The sequence below is a fragment of the Megachile rotundata genome, chromosome 13 (assembly GCF_050947335.1).
Source record: "Megachile rotundata isolate GNS110a chromosome 13, iyMegRotu1, whole genome shotgun sequence".
NCBI classification, from domain to species: domain Eukaryota; kingdom Metazoa; phylum Arthropoda; class Insecta; order Hymenoptera; family Megachilidae; genus Megachile; species Megachile rotundata.
The window spans coordinates 9,486,591-9,509,425 of record NC_134995.1 but is presented as its reverse complement, the minus strand read 5'-3'; the positions used below and the strand labels follow the sequence as shown (position 1 = coordinate 9,509,425).

At 37.8% G+C, this 22,835-nt stretch overlaps 1 protein-coding gene across 1 annotated transcript; it reads right to left on the bottom strand.

The window, feature by feature from the left end:
• Positions 1-117: 117 nt before the first annotated feature.
• Positions 118-21,902, bottom strand: dy (transmembrane protein dusky). Its single transcript, XM_012290007.2, has 3 exons — positions 20,475-21,902; positions 8,614-8,699; positions 118-3,187 (listed from the first exon to the last, which is right to left on the bottom strand). The coding sequence occupies exons 2-3, from the start codon at positions 8,656-8,658 to the stop codon at positions 1,484-1,486; spliced, it is 1,749 nt and encodes a 582-aa protein (XP_012145397.2). The 5' UTR covers positions 8,659-8,699; positions 20,475-21,902; the 3' UTR covers positions 118-1,483.
• Positions 21,903-22,835: the final 933 nt, after the last annotated feature.

The following is a 22,835-nucleotide window of genomic DNA, read 5'->3' as shown; positions in this document are numbered from 1 at the left end:
GACCAATGATTTCTTCCTAATCTTTTTATTCAAAGTACAAAATCCGCGGTACATTCGCCTGTAGATCGGTAGAGAAAAAACGTGGAAAATATAATTATACATTTATTAATATACAAAAAAATTGACACGCTAATATTCTCGTAATACATTGTCTCATTCGACGAAGAATAATTTATAAACATTTTTTTTATATCTACGTGCTTAAGTTACAATTAAATATATTAGCTTTCGTGTGCTATTACAAGCTACTGACTATTGCTTTATACATTTGATCTTGATATCTTGCGTCCTAAAATACTCATTCGCATGGAAAATTTGTAAAATTTTTAGCTAATTACTTTTAGAATTTATATGACAGGAAAAAAATTTCCACTAAAACTTGGCGCGCTATTTGAAAAATTCACTTCACTGAAGCGAATTAACTGCAAACAACATAAAATAAAGCTGTTTAATTTCGTATGTTACAAGTGCAAGATACATCGTATAAAGCCGACCAAATTTGGAACATAAATTACGCAGTAAATAAATAATAATTAAAACAATAATATTGTCAACAATATTAGAAGAACAAGAAACGATATTTTTGCGTAGACTATTCTTCTCGCAGTATTTCAGCCTTGATCGTAAACCGAGTTACACAACGGGTAACGATTGGAAATAAAAATACCCAAGTACCATGGTCCCGAATAATAACTGTAACAAGGGAGTCGCGAGCGCAAAGTGTTTGATTATCTTTGACTAAATTTCCTTGATGTCTATACACAGACGCCTGTGAGGGCTTGAGCGTAAGTTTCATTATGGCGAAGCACGAATCCGTATTGTTCGATCCTTCTCGATCAAACGGACACGCTACACGTAGCAGAGAGTATCCCATTTATTTATTACCGAACGATACTCCGTCTGGTACGTGGTGATATACAGAATCGTGCTTACGACATTCTGTAGCCTCTACGATTACCTGGAATGGCGCGACCAAGAGGACCGGTTTCTGCGACATCCACTGAATAAAACTTAAAAAATCGTCTGCGAACGGTCTCGATCGATCGACATACACCAGAATTTCTGTACGTAGCACTACTTTGGACAACGCGGACGCCATCTTGTCTTCCATTATTTTCAGATCTCTCAACATGATACTACAAACTTGAGTTTCTTTTCTTACCGAGTTAAACTGAATCTAAACATCAATTCAATTGATTGACCTCAGTTCAATTCCACAAAAAAATGAACAAAAATCAAATTCAAGTTTGAGCGTCCAAATTGATTGAACGCCGCCATTTTCCCAAGTAATCCCACGTGCACTCCTGGTAATTGAGCAACTACCAAAAGTTGCGATACATAAATTTCGATCGCGCAAAATAATCGAAGAACAGTCCGCAGGATGTGACCCCGCATGATTCGATGATTCTCCGCTTGACACAAAGGAAAAAGTAGAATCGATCGACAGCGTACCGTTTGCTAAACTGCCGCGACCGTTTTGTACCTACGAGTAAAAACACGTCCTCGTCGACTTTTTAGGTGCGTTTTGTTCGCCATTGTAATACGCGGTAGCCTTCTTGGCTTTTCCTGAGAACGGTCTTAGACGTAGACAGAGGTAGGTGGATAGTATACACGACGAAAGTAAGACGGCAAGAAGTACTACGAGAGTAACGGCAAAGCCCGGGGTAGTCATGCAAATCATAGCCGCGTTGGCGGTGTTCTCGTTACGTACGGGAAACACCATCGTGGGCCCATTAGGCTCGTCATTGTTCGAGTCCTGGATAGAGAAGGTTAGGTCACCGGTGGATACCACCCGTATTATTCGATTGACGCCGACCGCCTTCTGCGGAGTCGGCACTATTTCCCGAGATTTCCTTCGCCTCTCGTCCCGAGGGCGTCCAGCCGCCGCCTGCAAATAAGCTTCCAGAGGAAGCGGGATAGGAGGCGGAAGTCCGTAGCTGGAATCGGGGTGTCCGTTGGACGGCGGGTGATGATGGTTCTCCAGTAATCCCTGGGACTCCAGCAGTAACGGGGACTCGGAGCATTGCTCCGGACACTGGTACCGGCATATCTGTATGGTGCACTGGAAGTGCACCTCCATGGAGTCGGGGAACTTGAACGCCTGGAAGTGAGCGTAGGAGAGGACCGAAGCCGATGCGCCGAAATTCTTGATCTTCGTGAACCGTGACATGAGCTTAGGCCTGGTGATGCATCCTCTCTGATCGACCAGTTGTATCGGGGCCCGTTTGCCGTCGTGGGCCATGCAGTTTCTCACGAGCATGTCGAACTTGGAGTCGTCGTCCTTTATGGCCAGCACCATCGTCATCGTCTGGCCGATCTTGACCAGGCCGGAGACCTCCGACGCCCACGGACCTTTGCCCACCTGTATCTGCATCCAGCAGCCGACGTTGTCGCCGGCGAAATCGGCCCGCACCACGTCCAGCATGTCGACGGGGAACGGACGGAAGGTGACCGATTTCTCGTACAGATCGTGCCACGTGCAGCGCAGTTTGCGCGCCTGGTCCCAGACCTCTTGCACTTGCGGGTCGTACTGCACCACGATAATGTTCTCGAAGTACGTCCCTGACCCGGACTCGGCTCCGTAGCCGTATAGACCGTTCTCCGTGTTCCCGGCGGTGCCGCACGCGTGTATACTAATCTCGAAGTTAACCGACGTGCGTCCTAAACCTGCCGGCAAGTGGACGCAGTTAACGTTGCTGTAGTGGCCCTTGCTGAAGACTATGCCGTAGAACGGTTTATCGAAGCCGAGGTATACTTTCATCAAACTTTTCTCGCACTTCACGTCCAGAGAAATGATCTTCGGCATGTCTGGCGTGGGCGCCGGCCAGGGTTCTGCACCTACCGCTGTGCTAATACCACCACCCGTGGTGTAGATCTTGTCAATGGCTTCCGACGGTGTCTTCGAGGGAGGCAATGGAGGCGGTGGACCGTGATAAGCGACGTTATGGTGCGGTCTCGGATGTGGAAGTCCCAGACCACCTCGATTCGGGGGCAGCGGAAGGGGATGTCCCCGAAGTCCTCCCGGCTTGTAATGGTTACCACCCGCATCCTTTTCCCCTAACGATTCCAACGCCAACTGATCGGAACTGTTTATGTCGTTGTCCTGCCGATTCAACGCCGAATTGTCGTTCCGGTTGTCCTCCCCCGGTATCGCCTCGACCACCTCAACATCCTCCGCTCGCGCCAGCTGCGGACATAAAAAATCGTTGCATACGTGTTCCCATGCAAAGTAGGTAGTGAAATATTTTGTAGAACATCCGTCAAGGGGAAAGGGATAAACGATGAGAAAGCGTGAAAGTAGATTGACGTTGTCGGGCCGCATAATTTGCAGACGTGCAAGTTCCTTAAGAACGGACCGCTTTTATCCCGGACAAGATCACCGGTGCAATCAGCGTATAACCGTGCATACATATTCACCTGAATTATCGTGTAACGACCCCGTGAATTGACTCCGCACGATCTTGACGAAAGAATTAACCGGCCCTCGCTAACACGCTAACGAAAGATACCTGACACGCGAAAACGGTCGAGGTACACACGTTCAACAACTTTATCTCGCAACGTTTCATTTGCACCTTCTAATGGTCCGTGTCGTCGGTGTCTGGACACCAATTGAGGTCCCACTTAAACAAACGAGCTGCAGATACCTCCTGAATATTTTATGGTGCTGGTTTGTTCAAATTTGCTAATTTTTTTTTTAGGGTCAAGTATTATGGAGTTTTAGGGAAAATATGAGTACATCATCTTGGTACTTGGGTTTATAGTTTTCATAGATGTATAGCGACAATATGATTGGGTGTACATTAAGCTGGATGTGGATTATTTTCTTAGGTGTCATGTGTAATCATGTATGCATGTATATTCGTTGTCTACACATACACTGCTTCACCTATACATATACGCTTGGTACATGGCTAACCTATACATGTCACCTACACATGTAATTAACAATTTATACAGTTATAGTCATCGACAATATGTACATGTAGTCATGAACAATTTATACATTTATAGTCACTGACATGAGCTTCATGTGTAACTAAGGTCATTATCAATCTATGCACATATGGTCACTGACAACATGTACACCTGTAGTTATAAACAATTTATACATTCATAGTCATTGACATGAGCTTCATGTGTAACTAAGGTCATTATCAATCTATACACATATGGTCAGTGACAACATGTACACCTGTAGTCATAAACAATTTATACATTTATAGTCACTGACATGAGCTTCATGTGTACCTATGGTCATTATCAATCTATATACATATGGTCACTGACAACATGTACACCTGTAGTTATAAACAATTTATACATTTATTGTCACTGACATGAGCTTCATGTGTACCTATGGTCATTATCAATCTATACACATATGGTCAGTGACAACATCAACACCTGTAGTCATAAACAATTTATACATTTATAGTCATTGACATGAGCTTCATGTGTAACTAAGGTCACTATCAATCTATACACATATGGTCGCTGACAACATGTACATGAGTAGTCATTAACAATCTCTACGCCTACAGTAGAATATAAACGTGTAGTTTGGTAGAATATAGACGTGTAGTCATTGACAATAAAAGTCCGTATACACGTGTACTCATTAAGCAGCTCTACACCTACAGACATTTACAGTTAATCTACAGAGAGGTTCACATTCAAGGTTTCTTTCGCGGCGCGTCTGAAAAGGTGTAGTCTTACAAATCGAATGTTTTCGAGCAATGTAAGTTAGTATAATGGGGGGATTAAAACTGAAATGGATGTCAAGTATGGCGGCCAGAGGCCGGTAGGTAAAAGTCAGTTGATTCCGGCAAAAAGAGATGCATTTTTCATCGAGTGGCCTCATGTCACAGAGCGAAGATCCGCTCAAAGAGCTATCTCCGGTCGTGCGCATTCCTGATGGCCAATACGGGAGACAACAGCGTCCGATCAACAAACCCGTTCTGACTGTTCGTCGAATGACGGGTTCGGAGGGTCGAGGAGGGGCAACCAAACGACGGAATAGGAGCATCGGGTACACTGTACACCAGTGTAGTGGCTGATTGCGTCACGCGTGACCCTGGGGCATAACGGACCACCCGTGTCTTTAGCCGCAGGTCAATCGGCCAGCACCGCTCTTCGGGATACACGTTCAGTTTTCCGTCTCTGCCCTCCACCGACATCTGTTTATCTCGTCATGGCTTTCCAGCCTGTCCCATAATTCGACGAAAGCTTACTGGGTCACCTGTGAACGAACCCGTGATGGATTTCGATGAAAAGAACTTCATTTTACCTATCTTTCCAAATTTTGGAGCTGCAATCAGACCTTCAGGTCTTTGATTTTGATTGCATCTTAAGTATTTCTAGTTTTGACGGTGTCTAACCTTCAGAACCTGGTTTTGACGGTCTAACCTTGAAAATCTGGTTTAGACGGTGTCTAACCTTGAGAATCGAAGTAAACTCAAAAACCTCTAACCGAATCTAAATGAGCTAATTTCTCGTCCCAAAAGTTCCTAAATGTAATAACTAACAATCAGAAAAATTTCTAAATTTCTAAATATCGCTTATGTACAGCAAATTATAACGTGACTGGCAATTTCCAGTTCGCAAACGAGAAAATTATGGTAAAGAAGGTCTCGAAGAATTCCAGCATCTTAGAAGGTATTTCATTCATTCTAACTCCGGTTCATTCAGTTGATCGACCCCGTGCAGTGACCATTACTCTTCGCGCCATGTTACCCGTTGTCGTTCGAGGACAGCCACGAAATACCCGGCACGGAAAAATACGGACGTATAATAGATCAAAAGTAACGCAGCAATAAAAACCGACGATCTTTTTTAATGTTCGTGAAGAATTACGTAGGATGTACGTTTACGAGTAACAAAATAGAAAGTTGTATGTCGGAAGAGCGAAGTAGGTATCGTGGCGGTCATTCATTACGTCTGCAACATTTTAATGTGCCACTTTGTAAACAGGACTCCAAAAAAGACGGAGAAACGCTCTTTCCGCGCGGCGAGCGTGAATAATTAGCATGTTACTTTGCGGGTCTGCATACTGCACTCGTTAAGTGCACGTTAATAACTAATAGTCTAATTTACCTGTTGAAAGGTGGAGTTTGATTAACAGGAGATAGATTATGGTAGGTGTTTGATATTGATTTTATCGATACGGTATCGACTTTGCACGCTTCATGATTTATCGTGTAATTGAGATATCGGTGACAGCTGAGTGATTAATTAATCTCATAATTTTATGTGGTTTCGATTATAGTTTTATTGAAATCATGCATAATGAGCTTAACTAGATTATTATATTAGGTTAAATTCTGTAATGCAATTAGGTTATGTTAGGTTAGGTTATAAGTAGATTTGAATGATGACGTTTGGGTTAGGTTAAGTTTCATAATTCATATCTGTTATATTAAGTTAAATTTTTAATGCAATTAGGTTATATTAGTTAGGTTAGGTTAAGATTAGGTTAGACTAAATTAAGGTACGTTAGGTTAAAATTAGGTTAGGTTAAATTAAGGATAGATCAAATTAAGTTAGGATGAAGTAAGCTAAATTAATTTAAAGTTAGGTCAAAATAGACTAACTGAAGTTGAGTTAGGTCAAAATAAACTAAATGATGTTAGGTTAGGTCAAAATAGACTAAATGAAGTTAGGTTATGTCAAAATAGACTAAATGAAGTTGGGTTAGGTCAAAGTAGACTAAATAAAGTTAGGTTAGGTCAAAATAGACTAAATGAAGTTAGGTTATGTCAAAATAGACTAAATGAAGTTGGGTTAGGTCAAACTAGACTAAATAAAGTTAGGTTAGGTCAAAACGGACTAAATGAAGTTAGGTTAGGTCAAAACGGACTAAATGAAGTTAGGTTAGGTCAAAGTAGACTAAATGATGTTAGGTTAGGTCAAAGTAGACTAAATGAAGTTAGGTTAGGTCAAAACAGACTAAATGAAGTTAGGTTAAGTCAAAATAGACTAAATGAAGTTAGGTTAGGTTCAGAGAGAGTATTGTTAAGTTAGGTTCAATCAAATTGAGTTAGCTCAATATTATAATAAACTAGATTATGACAAAATTAATTTGAGCTTAGGTCTGTATAGTCTAAGTCAAGTTAGGTAGCTTAATGTTATAATAAATTAGTTTAAAGCTAATTTAATTTAAGGTTAGATTAAAATAACCTAAATGAAGTTAGGTTAGATTAAATGGGACTAAAGTAAATGAGTTTGAATTTGGACAAATGAAGTTAGGTTAACTTAATATTGTAAGAAATTAGCTAAAGGCTACCTGAATTTAAGGTTAAGTTAGAACTAGACTAATTGAAGTTAGGTTAAATTGAGAAGTACTAAAGGTAGTGAGTTTGAATTTGATCAAAAGAAGTTTGGTCAACTCAATATTATAATAAATGAGACAAAGACTAAATGAATTAAAAGTTAGATTAGTATAGACTACTTGAAGTTAGGTTGAAAGAAGCTAAAGTAAGTAAGTTTGTACTCGAGTTTCTACAAATTAATTTCACTCAACAACCCAATCGATATCATCTTAACAACCACATCTCAATCCACCCCAACATCGTCCAAAAATTTCCCTAATCGCCCCGTGGAAAACACGTAACAAGAAACCGGGATCATTAATTTCATTCGGTGACACGGAAGTATTTAAAATGTTCCGGCGTTCCCGAATAATGGACTTGCCTGTTAGAGCGGCGTCGGAGAGGAGTAAAATAAAAGAAAGAAGGAGGCAAGGAACGAATTGAAATCGTGTCGGTCCTGAAGAATGCAGGGTGGGAAGGCAAGATCACGGAACCGGTCGTTTCGTGTGCGATTTTTGCGCGCAATCTTGTAAGACCGATTCGTGGCGAAGGCCCCGACGACGGTAAAACGTTACTTTGTAGTAGACGTGGATGAGCCGGATCGGCGCACCATTTCAAGACATCGACCGGGCCTCCGAGTCGCCCTTAGCTCTGGGTCAGAGCACTGGGTAACGGCATTGCTGGCTATGTACCCAACGCGATATCTGGGTTATAATGTAGTAATTACCCACGCAGACACATCGACCTACCCCCTTTGTAACGTTTCGCCGCAACGTTTTCTTGCCTCCACGTTTCCTCTCTTTCTTTCTTTTCTTTTTACTTTTCTGACCACCTTTTTTCGATCGGTACCGTTTATTGAAGGCTGAATTGTTTCGGGCTCGCCAGCGTGAAACATCGAGGACCACGTTTTCGGGGACAGGAAATTACGAGGATGAAGTCATTAGGATCTTCATTTTCTAACCCCACATGATCATTTAATCATATGTGAAATATATGATATGTATAATATGTGATGTGTAACCTTTTAGTGGAGGGGATGTTACTTGAAATATTAACCACCGACATTTACTGTTTGCTTTTGAACGTTAAATCAATTTACAGAGTTTAAAATGTATTAATTATCTAATAAAATTGTACTAATTAATCAGTGAAATTATTGAAAATAAAATGACTCGAAATAGGGGTAGTTTCAACTTGTACCTCCAATAAATATATTTTTCTGAGGATCTACCATAATTTATTTCTGCGTGAGGGTAAAATTATGTCAAAGTAAAGTAGTCAAAGTAGTGATAATTAAACTTACCCCCTTTAATAGGAGACAGGCTACAATGAAGATTCGCCACCGCATACCGTTTTAGCGTCCACGGTGGAGTATTTGTAAATTCGCCGCTGAAAACACAATTTCTTTATTTAAATAATTACTCAAAATTATTTACAATATATCCTAAATTAATTATTTATATTTAAATTATATTATTTATATTTAAGTTATATTATTTATATTTAAAATTATATTACTTATGTTTAAACTTATTAAGTTTGCAATATTGTTTTTCTTCTTACGACATTTCAATTAATCTGTCGTATAATTCTTTCGAGTTTCTTTTGAGTTTAAAATAAAACCTTCACAAGTAAAAACAATAACACAATGAATAATACAATTCATCCAATAAAAATTTGACGTTGCAGGGTTGTTAATTATAATAACTGAAACAGGTCGTGAAGTAGTAAAATTGTTACGAGCATCGTCGTTCTAAACGCGAAGAGTACGAGCTGGCATAAGTAATTGTTAGTAGAAAATGTTGAATATTGAACGAACGAACCGGTCCATCATTGGACGCCTCGCTCGTGTTTAATCGCCAATTATCAGAGACGCTCGCCTCGTGCGACCACTAGGCCACCTGTCCCAAATTCCTGCCGAATGTCCGGGTTTTCGCTCCGTTACCTCGTTGTACTCATGACACCAGACTGCCACACGATCGACAACTATACGAATCCATCGAACCGTTGTCGCGTTTCGGAAAATCGATGCTTTTATGTGGGGTTCGTAAATCTATGTTCAATGTTACTTCGAATAATCTGATACAAATAGTCGAAGTACAGATATTTGGTAGTGATGGAAGTAATGAACAACGGAGTCTACTGATATGTCTACCCTCAATGCTGCTTCAAATAATATGACACAAATTTTAATCAAAATAAAGATATTTGGTAGTGATGGAAGTAATGAACAACGGAGTCTACTGATATGTCTACCTTCAATGCTGCTTCAAATAATATGACACAAATTTTAATCAAAATAAAGATATTTGGTAGTGATGGAAGTGATGAACAATAGAGTTCATAAACCAATATGTCTACCTTCAATGCTGCTTCAAATAATATGACACAAATTTTAATCAAAATAAAGATATTTGGTAGTGATGGAAGTGATGAACAATAGAGTTCATAAACCAATATGTCTACGTTCAATGTTCCTTCGAATAATCTGATATATATTTTAGACAAAGCAAAGATATTTGGTAGTGATGGAAGTGATGAACAAGCCAGAATTATAAACTTGTTAAACTTGCCTCAATATCTTCAACTATTAAACTTGTTTTAAGATGCTGAACTAACCTCAAAATTTTACCTGAAGATGTTGAATTTGCCTCAAATTTTAGTCCTGCATGTTAAACTTGTCTCAATATCTTCAAATGTTAAACTTGTCTTAAGAATAATCTGAGACAAATTTTAATCGAAACAAAGATAGTTGGTAGTGATGGAAGTGATGAACAACTCAGAATTATAAACTTGTTAATAAACTTGCCTCAATATCTTCAACTATTAAACTTGTCACAAACTTTTGTCTCAAAATGCTAAACTTATCTCAAAAGTTTTAACTGAAGACAGTCTTAAATAATTACTATACAATTCTAGTTTGCATTAATAGTTTATAACTTATTAAATTTTAAATTTGTTTCTTACAAATATAAATCCACATATCAATGTTTATTTCTAACATATATGTTATAGAATGCAAGTTAAAAATTATTATGTAACTATAGTAATAAATTATTAATTGGAATTTTGTGGTGGTTTTTATTTTTATCATCTCTATCATTATAGTAGTAATTAATTAATAATTAATGAGGTCTGTATTTATTTTAAAAAGAATCTCCAGCAGAGTTCGTTAAAATATGTCGTCAAGCAACGTTCACTGTTTAAATGAGGACATCTAAATATTTCTTATTCATGGTTTCATGGGAAAAGTCCTGAGGACAAAAATGACCTTGAAAAATATGACCTTACCGTTACGTGTGCTCCTTAAAATAGTATAATTTTGTTTTGGAGATATTCTTTGAAAAACTATAAATAACAGAGAGATATTTAAGTGTCTCCATTGAAATTTTACAAACGAGAAGATAGTTATTGTAATCAAAATAAAATAATAAAAAAAATTTAGAATATTATTTATTTATATAATGTCGTGCAATTAATATAATCATATAACATAATGTATTTTCTTCGTGCAAAATTTGTGTTTGAAAAAAAAAATCAATTTTAAAATATCTTTGTTACACTTATTTCCTCGATCTGGTATATTGTATCGGAGATCGAACGTGACTCTCTCCAGTGATTGGAAAATAAGGAAGAACGAAAAGCGATTTCACTATCGTGAGACGATCGGGATCGAACTTACGTGTGTTCGGAAGTATTGGAAACAGAATACAGTTCGTTATAGTGGTTCTACGGATGAGAAAAGGAAGTCTGCAAATTCGGAGAATTTTTTTTTCAATAGACTAAACTTTCAAGGTTTTTTTCATTTCTATATATTCGAATTCTTAAAGAGGGGTTTTCAAAATGGTTAAATTCCCAAATTTTAAAAAAAGATTAGTGTCTTCAAATTTTTTAAATTTGCAGTTTTTGGTAGAGTGAAATTCATATGGTGTCAAATTTTAATATCAGAATGTGACTAGATGTCAATTACCCCAAATTGCTTTTTGTTCGAAATCCCTAGATCCTGAGGTACTAAGGTGTGAAAAGAAAATGTGAATTTTCTTAAATATCAAGGTTTACAGTATTTCTAGATCCCAATATCCTCAGATGTTAATATCCTCAAATCCCAATATCCCCAAATACTAATATATCCAAATCCTAATATACCTACATCCTCATAATTACAAATCTCAAAATTCCTAATTTCCCAAATGTCCAAATTCCCAAATTCCCCACCTTGCAAATAACCAAATTCCCAAATTCCCCAACTTGCAAATATTCAAATTCCCAAATTCCCCAACTTGCAAATACCTAATTTCCCAAATATCTAAATCTCCAAATTCCCCACAATCAAATATTCAATTTCTCAAATCCCCCAACTTGGAAATAACCAAATTTCCAAAGTCCCCACCTTGCAAATATCCAAATTCCCAAATTCCCCACCATCAAATATCCAATTTCCCAAACCCCCAACTTGCAAATAACCAAATTCCCCAATTCCCCAACTTGCAAATATCCAAATTCCCAAATTCCCCAACTTGCAAATATCCAATTTCCCAAATATCTAAATTTCCAAATTCCCCACCATCAAATATTCAATTTCTCAAATCCCCCAACTTGGAAATAACCAAATTTCCAAATTCCCTACCTTGCAAATATCAAAATTCCCAAATTCCCCACCATCAAATATTCAATCTCTCAAATCCCCCAACTTGGAAATAACCAGATTTCCAAATTCCCCACCTTGCAAATATCCAAATTCCCAAATTCCCCACCATCAAATATCCAATTTCCCAAATCCCCCACCTTGCAAATATCCAAATTCCCAAATTCCCCACCATCAAATATCCAATTTCCCAAATCCCCCAACTTGCAAATAACCAAATTCCCAAATTCCCCATCATCAAATCCCCAATTTCCCAAATCCCCCAACTTGCAAGTATCTAATTTCCCAAATTCCCCAACTTGCAAATACCCAATTTCTTAAATATCGAAATTCCTAAATTCCCCACCTTGCGAATAACCAAATTCCCAAATTCCCCAACTTGCAAATATCCAATTTCTCAAATTCCCCAACTTGCAAATACCCAATTTCCCAAATATCTAAATTCCCAAATTCCCCACCACCAAATCCCCAATTTCCCAAATCCCCCAACTTGCAAATTCCCAAATTCCCAAATACCGAATACCCCAACCTTCCACATGTCCACATGTCCCTCCACTACCTCCCCAAATTCTAACTCCCCATAACCTCCCAACTTCCCACAACCCAAAAGTACATCAATAAAACAACGAACACCCAACATGTCCCCTTTCCCCGGTATTCACTATTTTCCCCGCATAAATCCACAATGTTTGCCATCGTACGATCGTCCCAACCTGAAATAACGGTGATGTGCACGCGTTGCACGTATCCGAGAAATTTCAGTCTGCCTTCTCGTTTAGCCCAATAAACGTTTCCTGCGACCGCTTAATGGTACGTGTGCTCTTCCTCTCCATTTTTTTCACGAAGGAAAGTAACAAACAAGCCGACTATACGCTAGATACGAGACGTCTCGATCCGTCGCGTCTGTGCGATGAATTCGAGATGCACGTAGAAGACGCTGCACGAATGTAGGCAAGTAGGTTTTCACCTATCGGCCTTCAACGTTCGTACCGAATCCACTTACGCGGATCCAATGCTAAAACCGTCGCCACCGATAGATTTTCGTGCAATTCCAGGTCGGACGATAGACGATACGTGCGACAAATCACCGATCTGGGATTCGGGATGCTCGTTTGTCTGCCACTCGGATGCCGGTGTACGGGGAATTTCTGAAAAGCCACGAACAACCTGTTTCGAGTACCGCTGTTCATCTTGTGGATCTTACTCGACCACGTTTCACGATAATCGCGTTCGATTCTTAACCCTGGATTGTGCTGGATTATTACATTTGAGGACCATACGAGTTTCGTGTATTTTTAGGGTAGTATATAGATTTTTGGGTGGGGAAATTTAGGGATTTTGGAGATTTAGGGGATTTTGGAAAATTTGGGAAATTTGGTTAATTTGGGATATTTGGGGAATATGGGGAATTTTTTGGAATTTGAGAAATTTAGGAAATTTGGGTTTGGGAAACTTTTAGAATTTAGGGAAGTTAGGGCAATTGGGAAATTTAAGTAATTTAGGGAACTTTGTGAATTTGGGAAATTTAGGAAATTTAGGAAATTTGGGAAATTTGGGAAACTTTTAGAATGTAGGGAATTTAGGGAATTTGAGGAATTTAGGGAAGTTAGGGAAATTGGGAAATTTGGGTAATTTAGGGAATTTTGTGAATTTGGGAAATTTGGAATATTTGGGGAATTTGAGGAATTTAAGGAACTTAGGAAATTTAGGAAATTTAGGAAGTTTGGGAAACTTTTAAAATTTAGGGAATTTAGGGAATTTAGAGAAGTTAGGGAAATTGGGAAATTTGGGTAATTTGAGTAATTTAGGGAATTTTGTGAATTTGGGAAATTTGGGAAATTTATGAAATCTTGGAAATTTTGGGAATTTTGGGAATTTTTAGAATTTGGAGAATTTGAGAAATTTGGACAATATAGAGAATCTGGGGAATTTAGGGAATTTGAAGAATTTGAGAAATTTGGATAATATGGAGAATCTGGAGAATTTAGGGAATTTATCAAATTTAGGGGAATTTGTGAAATTTAGAGAAATTGGGGAATATAGGGAATTTGTGAAATTTAGAGAAATTAAGGATTATAGGAAATTTGTAAAATTTATGAAATTTAGGGAATTTGGGGTATTTGTGAAATTTAGAAAAATTGGGGAATATAGGGAATTTGTGAAATTTAGAAAAATTAGGGAATATAGGAAATTTGTAAAATTTATGAAATTTAGGGAATTTAGGGAATTTGTGAAATTTGAGAAATTAAGGAATATTGGGAATTTTGGGATATTTTGGAAATTTGAAAAATACAAAAAATTTTGAGAATATAGGGAATTTTGGGAATTTGAGAATATACGGAATTTTTGGAAATTTGTGAAATTGAAGGATCTGGGAAATTTGGGGAATTTATTAAATATAGGGAATTCCAAGTTAAAATATAAGGAACTTTAGTTACTTAAAAACTTGAGTAACTTAAGAATCATGGATTTTGAAATTTTAACAGCCTTGAAATTTACAAATATAATAATTGATAATTTCATAAAAGTATCAATTTTAATGTCCCTATATCAGATTTGCAATTTGCAAAAATAAAAATGTATAATTTCATAAAACTAAAAATTTGAAAGACCCTATATTTGCAATTTGCAAAAATAAAAATATATAATTCCATAAATATAAAAATTGAAAAGATCACATATGCAACGTCTCTAATACTCTTCCCCAGTCTCTAAGCCGATTAATCCAGTCCTATAACAGTTATCGATTCTAATCAGTCGGCATGATTGTCCCACATCGAAAGTGTAACGATCTTATAAAGGTGGTACAATTAATGCGTTCCCTCGAGAAACCGTGCGCATCGAATAGAAGGTTAATTACCGTAAGCAGCATCGTCGATCTGTACCCCGATTCCGTTACCAGAAAACGAGTTACACCGGCATATTACTAACCATACGTTAGTTACTATTCCACTTTGCGATTCGTGGCACGATAGAACGCGACACCTGTTCTTTTCTTTCAGTGACGGGACCCCGGTTGAATAAAAATCACCGCCGGCTGTTTACACGTCCGTTGTTCCATGCTAACCATGAATCGGGCACGCCGAAGATGTGGCATGGTGCCAAATACATATAACGGTTCCACCGGCGTGGTAATTCCGAAGTCAGGCATTCGCATAATGAGTGCGTACCTAATAGTGACCCATATACAAAGCAGTCGAAATATCTTCTCGTTCCCCTTTCGATCGGCACACTTACAAATCGGCACGCTAATACTTTGCACGTCTATTGAAATGCGTAACGGGGATTCGATCAGTGAATAGTTCTTTTGCGAACTGCCAAAATAAGTCGTGAGAACAAAGGATTGAAGGCTACTTCACGAGATGGGAGCAAGTACGGAGGTGTCTGGTTGGTTTGATGTCTCTTGAATTTTTTAATTCATGGACTTTGTGGGTGCAAATGTTCAAGGTTGCTGTAGGATTTCAGATTTTGAAGATATGGAGATATTAAATTAATTTTTTGTTGAGTTTGAATATTTGGAAATTTGTGTAGTTAAGACCTGGTGGACCTAATATAATGTCTAGTGGCCTAATATGTCTTAGGTCATCTTGACTATGACCTAATTCTGTAGCACTTCTAATCCATATGACCAGTAGTTATATAGACTGACGTACATCTACTTGTGAGATATGACCTAATTCTGGGCTACAAGTGATTCAAGATAATTCTACTTTACAAGCTGATTCGACTTTATGAGGTGTGAGGCATAACATCTACTTCTGATGTGACCTAATTCTGATCTGCAACACTTAGTTCAACTCCATAAAATCAAATCTATGGCACCTAGATGGCAATGTAAATCAGTGACATCTACCTCTGATCCAAATGACATGATCTGATCTACCTAATTCAATTGCACATGTTCCAATCCATATCAATTGCTTATAATTCACTCCTGGTTCACAAGATCTACTTCTGATCTATAAAATTTACTCCTGACCAATTAAATCTACTTCTGATCCACAAAATCTAGCTCTGACCCATCAAATCTACTTCTGATCCACAAAATCTAGCTCTGACGCATCAAATCTACTTCTGATCCACAAAATGTAGCTCTGACGCATCAAATCTACTTCATATCCACTCTTGAACCACAAGATTTACTTCTGATCCACAAAATCTAGCACTGACCTATAAAATCTACTTCAAATCCACTCCAGATCCATAAGATCTACTTCTGATCCACAAAATCTAGCTCTGACCCATCAAATCTACTTCTGATCCACAAAATCTAGCTCTGACGCATCAAATCTACTTCTGATCCACAAAATGTAGCTCTGACGCATCAAATCTACTTCTGATCCACTCTTAATCCATAAGATTTACTTCTGATCCACAAAATCTAGCTCTGACCCATCAAATCTACTTCAAATCCACTCCAGATCCATAAGATCTACTTCTGATCCACAAAATCTAGCTCTGACCCATCAAATCTACTTCTGATCCACAAAATCTAGCTCTGACGCATCAAATCTACTTCAAATCCACTCCTGATCCATGAGATCTACTTCAGATCCACAAAATCTAGCTCAGGCCCATCAAATCTACTTCTGATCCACAAAATCTAGCACTGACCTATAAAATCTACTTCAAATCCACTCCTCATCGACAAGGTTTATTTCTGATCCATAAAACCTACTCCTGACCCATCAAATCTACTTCAAATCCACTCCTGATCGACAAGGTCTACTTCTGATCCACAAAATCTAGCTCTGACCCATCAAATCCACTTCTGATCCACAAAATCCAGCTCTGATCCATAAATTCTACTTCCAATCCACAAAATCTACCTCTGACCCATAAAATCCACTTCCAATCCACAAAATCTACCTCTGACCCATAAAATCCACTTCCAATCCACAAAATCTACCTCCGACCCATAAAATCCACTTCCAATCCTCAAAACCTACCTAACCCACAAAATCCACTTCCAATCCACAAAACCCACCTAACCCACCTAATCCACCCCAATCCACAAAATCTACCCCTAAAAATCCTACCCTCCCAAACTCGCCTCCTAACCTTCTCCTAAACCCAGCCCAAAGTCTCTAGACATCAAAAAAATAGACATCAACGTAACGGAAGTCGCACGCAGATATCTTGTCATCGCACCAAACGACGGTAGAAATTTATTCCGTGAAAGATATGGTAATTAGCACCAGCTAATATTAAGTGCAAGAAACGAGCGATACACAAGTGATCTACATTTCTCTATCTGTAACACGGCAAGCGTATGGTAATCGAGCGTAACGAAGCGAGCTGACAAGTTGATAGGAACCCAATGCACTTTCGTTGTGAGGTGTCGCGTTGCTGATCGATCGCAGGAGATAACCTGCAATCGATGGCACACTGTGAATGAATATCGCGTACCGTTATTACCGGCCGCCAATCCACTTTTCTCGTTTACTATGCGTCGGAATTTATGACTATCGTCATTCACGATCTAGTTGGCCACCAAAAATGTAGATGACCAGACATTTTATTATACCAATTCTATTACCGAAACTGTATTTTGCGTAAAATATAAGTGGCTACTCGTAACTGTGTTACGGGAACTTGTAATTGTAATTGTGGAAGAGAAATTTTATTTAAAATTCTTTTAGAAATTTATGATATTCATATGAAGGTTCCAGTTACGATTCTACTGTAGGTTATATAGAATTTTTTTTTAGACATGCAATTTATAATACCAATATGAGACTCGCAGTTATAGTACGGTCATAGAAATTGTATTTATGGTTCTGTTATGGAAATCCTATTTGAAGACTGTTATAGAAAATCTATTTCTAAATGTATAATCAACAGAAGGACACATCATCTCGACAAGTTCAGTGTAAAAAGTGCTTGAAGAGGAAAAAAAATGGACTATGATAAATAGAAATATGAAGCACACGTCGATGATTTGCGTGGTACATCGCTATGTTAGAATACCAGCAGCCGACAGCTGTTGCGTTCGATAGAATGAAAGCGTTCAACCACGTGGTTGACTCTAATGCGGTACATAACCTACCACGCGACGTACAGTCAACGGCAAATCATATTTTCTTCTTCTGTGGGATTTTTGGTGATTTGAGGATTTTATGGTGGGTTGAGAATTTGGGGATGTGGGATTTTTGGGGTGTAGGCATTTGGGGATATAGGATTTTGGGGGTTTAGGGATTTTGGGGGTTTAGGAACTTTGGGATGTGGGATTCTGGGGTTTAGGAATTTTAGGACGTAGGATTTTGGGGGTTTGGGGATTTGGAATCGTAGGAATTTGGGGTTCTAGGGATTTGGGGATATAGAAATTTGGGAAATTAGGGATTTGGAGACATAAGGAATTGGGGATTTAGGGATTTGGGGATTTAGAGATTTGGAAGCTTGAGAATTTGGGGATTTAGAGATTTGGAAGCTTGAGAATTTGGGGATTTAGAGATTTGGAAGCTTGAGAATTTGGGGATTTAGAGATTTGGAAGCTTGAGAATTTGGGAATTTAGAGATTTGGAAGCTTGAGAATTTGGGGATTTAGAGATTTGGAAGCTTGAGAATTTGGGGATTTAGAGATTTGGAAGCTTGAGAATTTAGGGACTTAGAGATTTGGAAGCTTGAGAATTTGGAAGTTTATAGATTTGGAAACTTGAGAATTTGGGGACTTAGAGATTTGGAAGCTTGAGAATTTGGAGATTTAGAGATTTGGAAGCTTGAGAATTTGGGGATTTAGAGATTTGGAAGCTTGAGAATTTGGAAGTTTATAGATTTGGAAGCTTGAGAATTTGGGAATTTTGAGATTTGGAAGCTTGAGAATTTGGAAGTTTATAGATTTGGAAACTTGAGAATTTGGGAATTTTGAGATTTAGAAGCTTGAGAATTTGGGGATTTAGGGATTTGGAAGCTTGAGAATTTGGGGATTTAGAGATTTAGAATCATATGAATTAGGGGTTCTAGGGATTTGGGGACACAGAAATTTGGGTATTTAGGGATTTGGAGATTTAGAGATTTGTACACATGGAATTTTGGGGTTTTAAGGATTTGGAGACATATGAATTTGGGGATCTAGGGATTTAGGAATTCGAGAATTTGGAGATATAGAGATTTGGAGTTATAGAAATCTGGAGTTCTATGGATTTTTGGACATAGAAATTTGGAAATTTAGGGATTTGGAGATATATGAATTTGGGGAGCTAGGGACTAGGGGATTTAGGAATTTGAAGACCTATGAATTTGGGGATTTAAGGATTTAGAGATATATGAATTTAAAGATCTAGGGATTTAGAAACATGGAAATTTGGAGATTTAGAGATTTGGATTTATACATATTTGAGAATATAGGAACTTTTGACTGTAAGAAGTTGGTAATTTAGGAATGTGAAGACATAGGAATTTAAGGATCCAGAGATTTACGAAAACAGAAATTTGAAGATTTACAAATTTAAAAACATAGAAATTTGAAAATCTAGTCCTTTGAAAATATACAAATTTAGAAATTTAAGAGTCTGTAAACTTGTAACTATGATTCTGAAAAATTTCAAAACTCAAAAATTCACAGAATTCAAAAATCCAAAAATTTGATAATTCAATATAAAAATATTATATTGAATATATACTAAAAATACTAAAAATTCTAAAAACCGTAACATGTCCAAAAACCTCCAAATACATAAACTTTCAAATTCACACGCGAGACCTAACGATCTGCACCCGAGTGTACAATTTCCTCCAAGACGCCGCTGTCATTACCACCGCGTTAGAGCAACAGAAACGGCGTTCCACTATAAATAATAGCGCAATCAACGACACACCGATAATTGGATCATAACCACTCTCCAGATAATGACCCGTTAATCTAAGGCCTCCTCTGATAAATACATCCCAGTGTCCGGTTGCTTATACGCTCGTAAAACGACACTATCGATGATATAAATCAAATCGAAAGTTCGCATCGTGTTATTTCTATCAGATCAACTTTGTCGTAAATCCTCAAAACAATTTACAGAATGTGTTCGATAAAATATCTCGTGACACTTGTACAACAAATTTAAAGTCTAATCATAAATATTCGAGGTAGATTTTCAGAAGTTTGTCACCAAACTTGAGGACCCATTTTTGAGGCTTGAGGACCGATTTTTGACTTCCAAACAATTTTATAATTTTCCAACTTTATATAATATTGAAAGCAGTAGGATTAGTGTTGTATATATAAGAAATAATTTTTTGAAAATCATACTTTATAGGATGGGTCAAATTTTTAATGTGAATGTAGTGATGTAGTGGTTATTGAAGTGGTTCTTGAAGTGAACAAATATGACTTTCAGAGGAACGAAGGGTTACATGAGATTTTAAGATTTATTATAGATTTCCAGTCAAAGTACTTTATGTCTGGCCATGTTTACGTAAAAAATTTCGGCAAATGATAAAAAAATTCTGACAAATTTGACAAAAATGTAGGGTGATTTGAAAATGTTAATGGGTTTTGTTGGTTTAAGTTTTATAAAAAGTCTTACGTGTGTCTGGGTAATGGTAGATGAAGAATCGGTCCGGGTCCGTCAGAAGCGTGCAACTCGTAACAGTAGAATAATTCGATGGACGCACCTCACTGATCGAAGCACCATGTGCCGCAAAATCTCCGCGTACCCGCGCGGTCGGAGGCTCTGTAAAGCACAGTCGGTTGATCTCGACCGATTTCAGTGGCGAAAACGAGGACGTAACCGGCGAGAACGCGCGAAGCAGGTTGATGAGTAGTCTCGAAAACCGCTCGCTCTTCCGAACGACTCGGTCGATCGTCGTCGGAGGCTACCCGTGGACTCCTGTTGATCAGCCACCGATTTTTCGCGGCCAGCTAGAAATATACGCGGCGTGGCTGCGGCTCGATGCTGCACGCGAGAACTCGTGGACTCGGAATGGGGTACACCTGTCCGATATAGAGAGTATACTATAAACGTGGCGGCCCGCCCCCTGACCCAGACACACGGTACAGTTATATAGGTCCCTCACGAACCGGAGGATATCTCTTCTCGTTCGAGCCACACTCCGGACGACTGCGAACACGATTCTTGTGGACGTGGTCGCGGTCGTGCTCCTATTCGTCGTTCTTGTCCTTCTCGACGGCCCTCGACGTGTATGCGTGAGCCAGACGCACCACGCGTCCTTTGCCTCTTTAACCTGCTACTACTCGTTTACTACGATTCAATTTCGTTACTGCGCACATACGGCTTCTTCATTATAATATATCTTCTCTGACAAGGGTCTTCTGAGTAATAGTCAACTGAGTAACACTCGAGTAATACTCAAATTATTTAAGTTCCAAATCCTCACATTTCTTTATTACTGAATTTCTTGCTAATGGAGGGATGTCTTTCTTGTTGAGGGTTGGCTGACTCTTGAGTACTCATTGCTACAGTAATTCTGATACTCGAATTATTTTTGAGTTCTCAAAGTTCCAAATCCTCACATTTCTTCATTACTGAATTTCTTGCTAATGAAGGGATGTCTTTCTTGTCGAGGGTTGGCTGTCTTTTGAGTACTCATTGCTACAGTAATTCTGATACTCAAATTATTTTTGAGTTCTCAAAGTTCCAAATCCTCACATTTCTTCGTTACTAAATTTCTTGGTAATGGAGGGATGTCTTTCTTATTGAGGGTTGGCTGTCTTTTGAGTACTCATTGCTACAGTAATTCTGATACTCGAATTATTTTTAAATTCTCAAATTAAAAAATTCTCAGATTAGTGAATATCTTGCTAATAGATTGATGTAGTCTTTTTTGTCCATGAAGGTCAGCTGGGTTTTGAGGATTTATATATGGTTGAACACCCTCTGGATTTCTTCAGGATTGAACTGACTTTTCAAGGTTTTCTGTATATGAATTAAATTTTAAAATTTTTGCTGATAATTTCCTGAATTTTTGTATTTTTTTGATTCTGCAATTTCTGAAGATTTTCTGCCCTTGAAATTGGGTTTGCAATTTTTCTGATTGGTTCTAGTTGTAAACAAGATGTTAATAAATAATTGTAAATGAAGTTTTATATTGTCTTTTGAAAGTACTATTTGTTAATAAAATTTAATAAACATCTTTTGAAAAAAAAAAATTGTAAATAAAGTTCAATGATTATCTTTTGAAATAATGAATTATAAATAAAATCCATCAATGTCTTCAAATAAAAAGACTGCAACTGAAGTCCAGTGAAGAATTAATTATAAATAAAGTTCTATAATTTGCTTTTGAAAAAATGAATTATAAATAAAGTCCATCAATGTCTTCAAATAAAAAGACTGCAACTGAAGTCCAGTGAAGAATTAATTATAAATAAAGTTCTATAATTTGCTTTTGAAAAAATGAATTATAAATAAAGTCCATCAATGTCTTCAAATAAAAAGACTGCAACTGAAGTCCAGTGAAAAACAAATTATAAATAAAGTTAAATGATTATCTTCCCCAAAAACAAATTATAAATAAAGTCCATCGATTTCTTCAAAGAAAGAGACTACAACTGCAGTCTAATGAAGAACTAATTATGAATAAAGTTAAATGATTATTTTTCGACAAAATCAATTATTAATAAAGTCCACCAACTTCCCCAAAGAAAAAGAGCAAAATCCATAACTTTCTAAAAAATGCTAACTGTAAGTCGAGCTATATCTCTTGAAAAGTCTACATCTTTTGAAAAAGGTTAAGCAGCTAATTTTGTCCAGTTCTTTCAAAAAGTGTGAATGGTTTTCAATTCGTGACACCGCAAATGAGGTCCTATTATGAGAAACGTAAGCCTGCAAAGTTACACGGCAAAGTTTACGTCTCTATTTATCCGTGTAGCGCACTTTCATTCTAATTACCGGAGACAATGCATGTGCATACATGCAGCCAGACGT

What these genes read in the sequence shown, in the direction of transcription:
- dy (XM_012290007.2), bottom strand. Translation starts at nt 8,658, where the DNA reads ATGCGGTGGCGAATCTTCATTGTAGCCTGTCTCCTATTAAAGGGG. An exon ending in CCTGTCTCCTATTAAAGGGG is followed by an intron (nt 3,188 to 8,613) that starts GTAAGTTTAATT and finishes TTATGTCCGCAG; the next exon opens with CTGGCGCGAGCGGAGGATGT.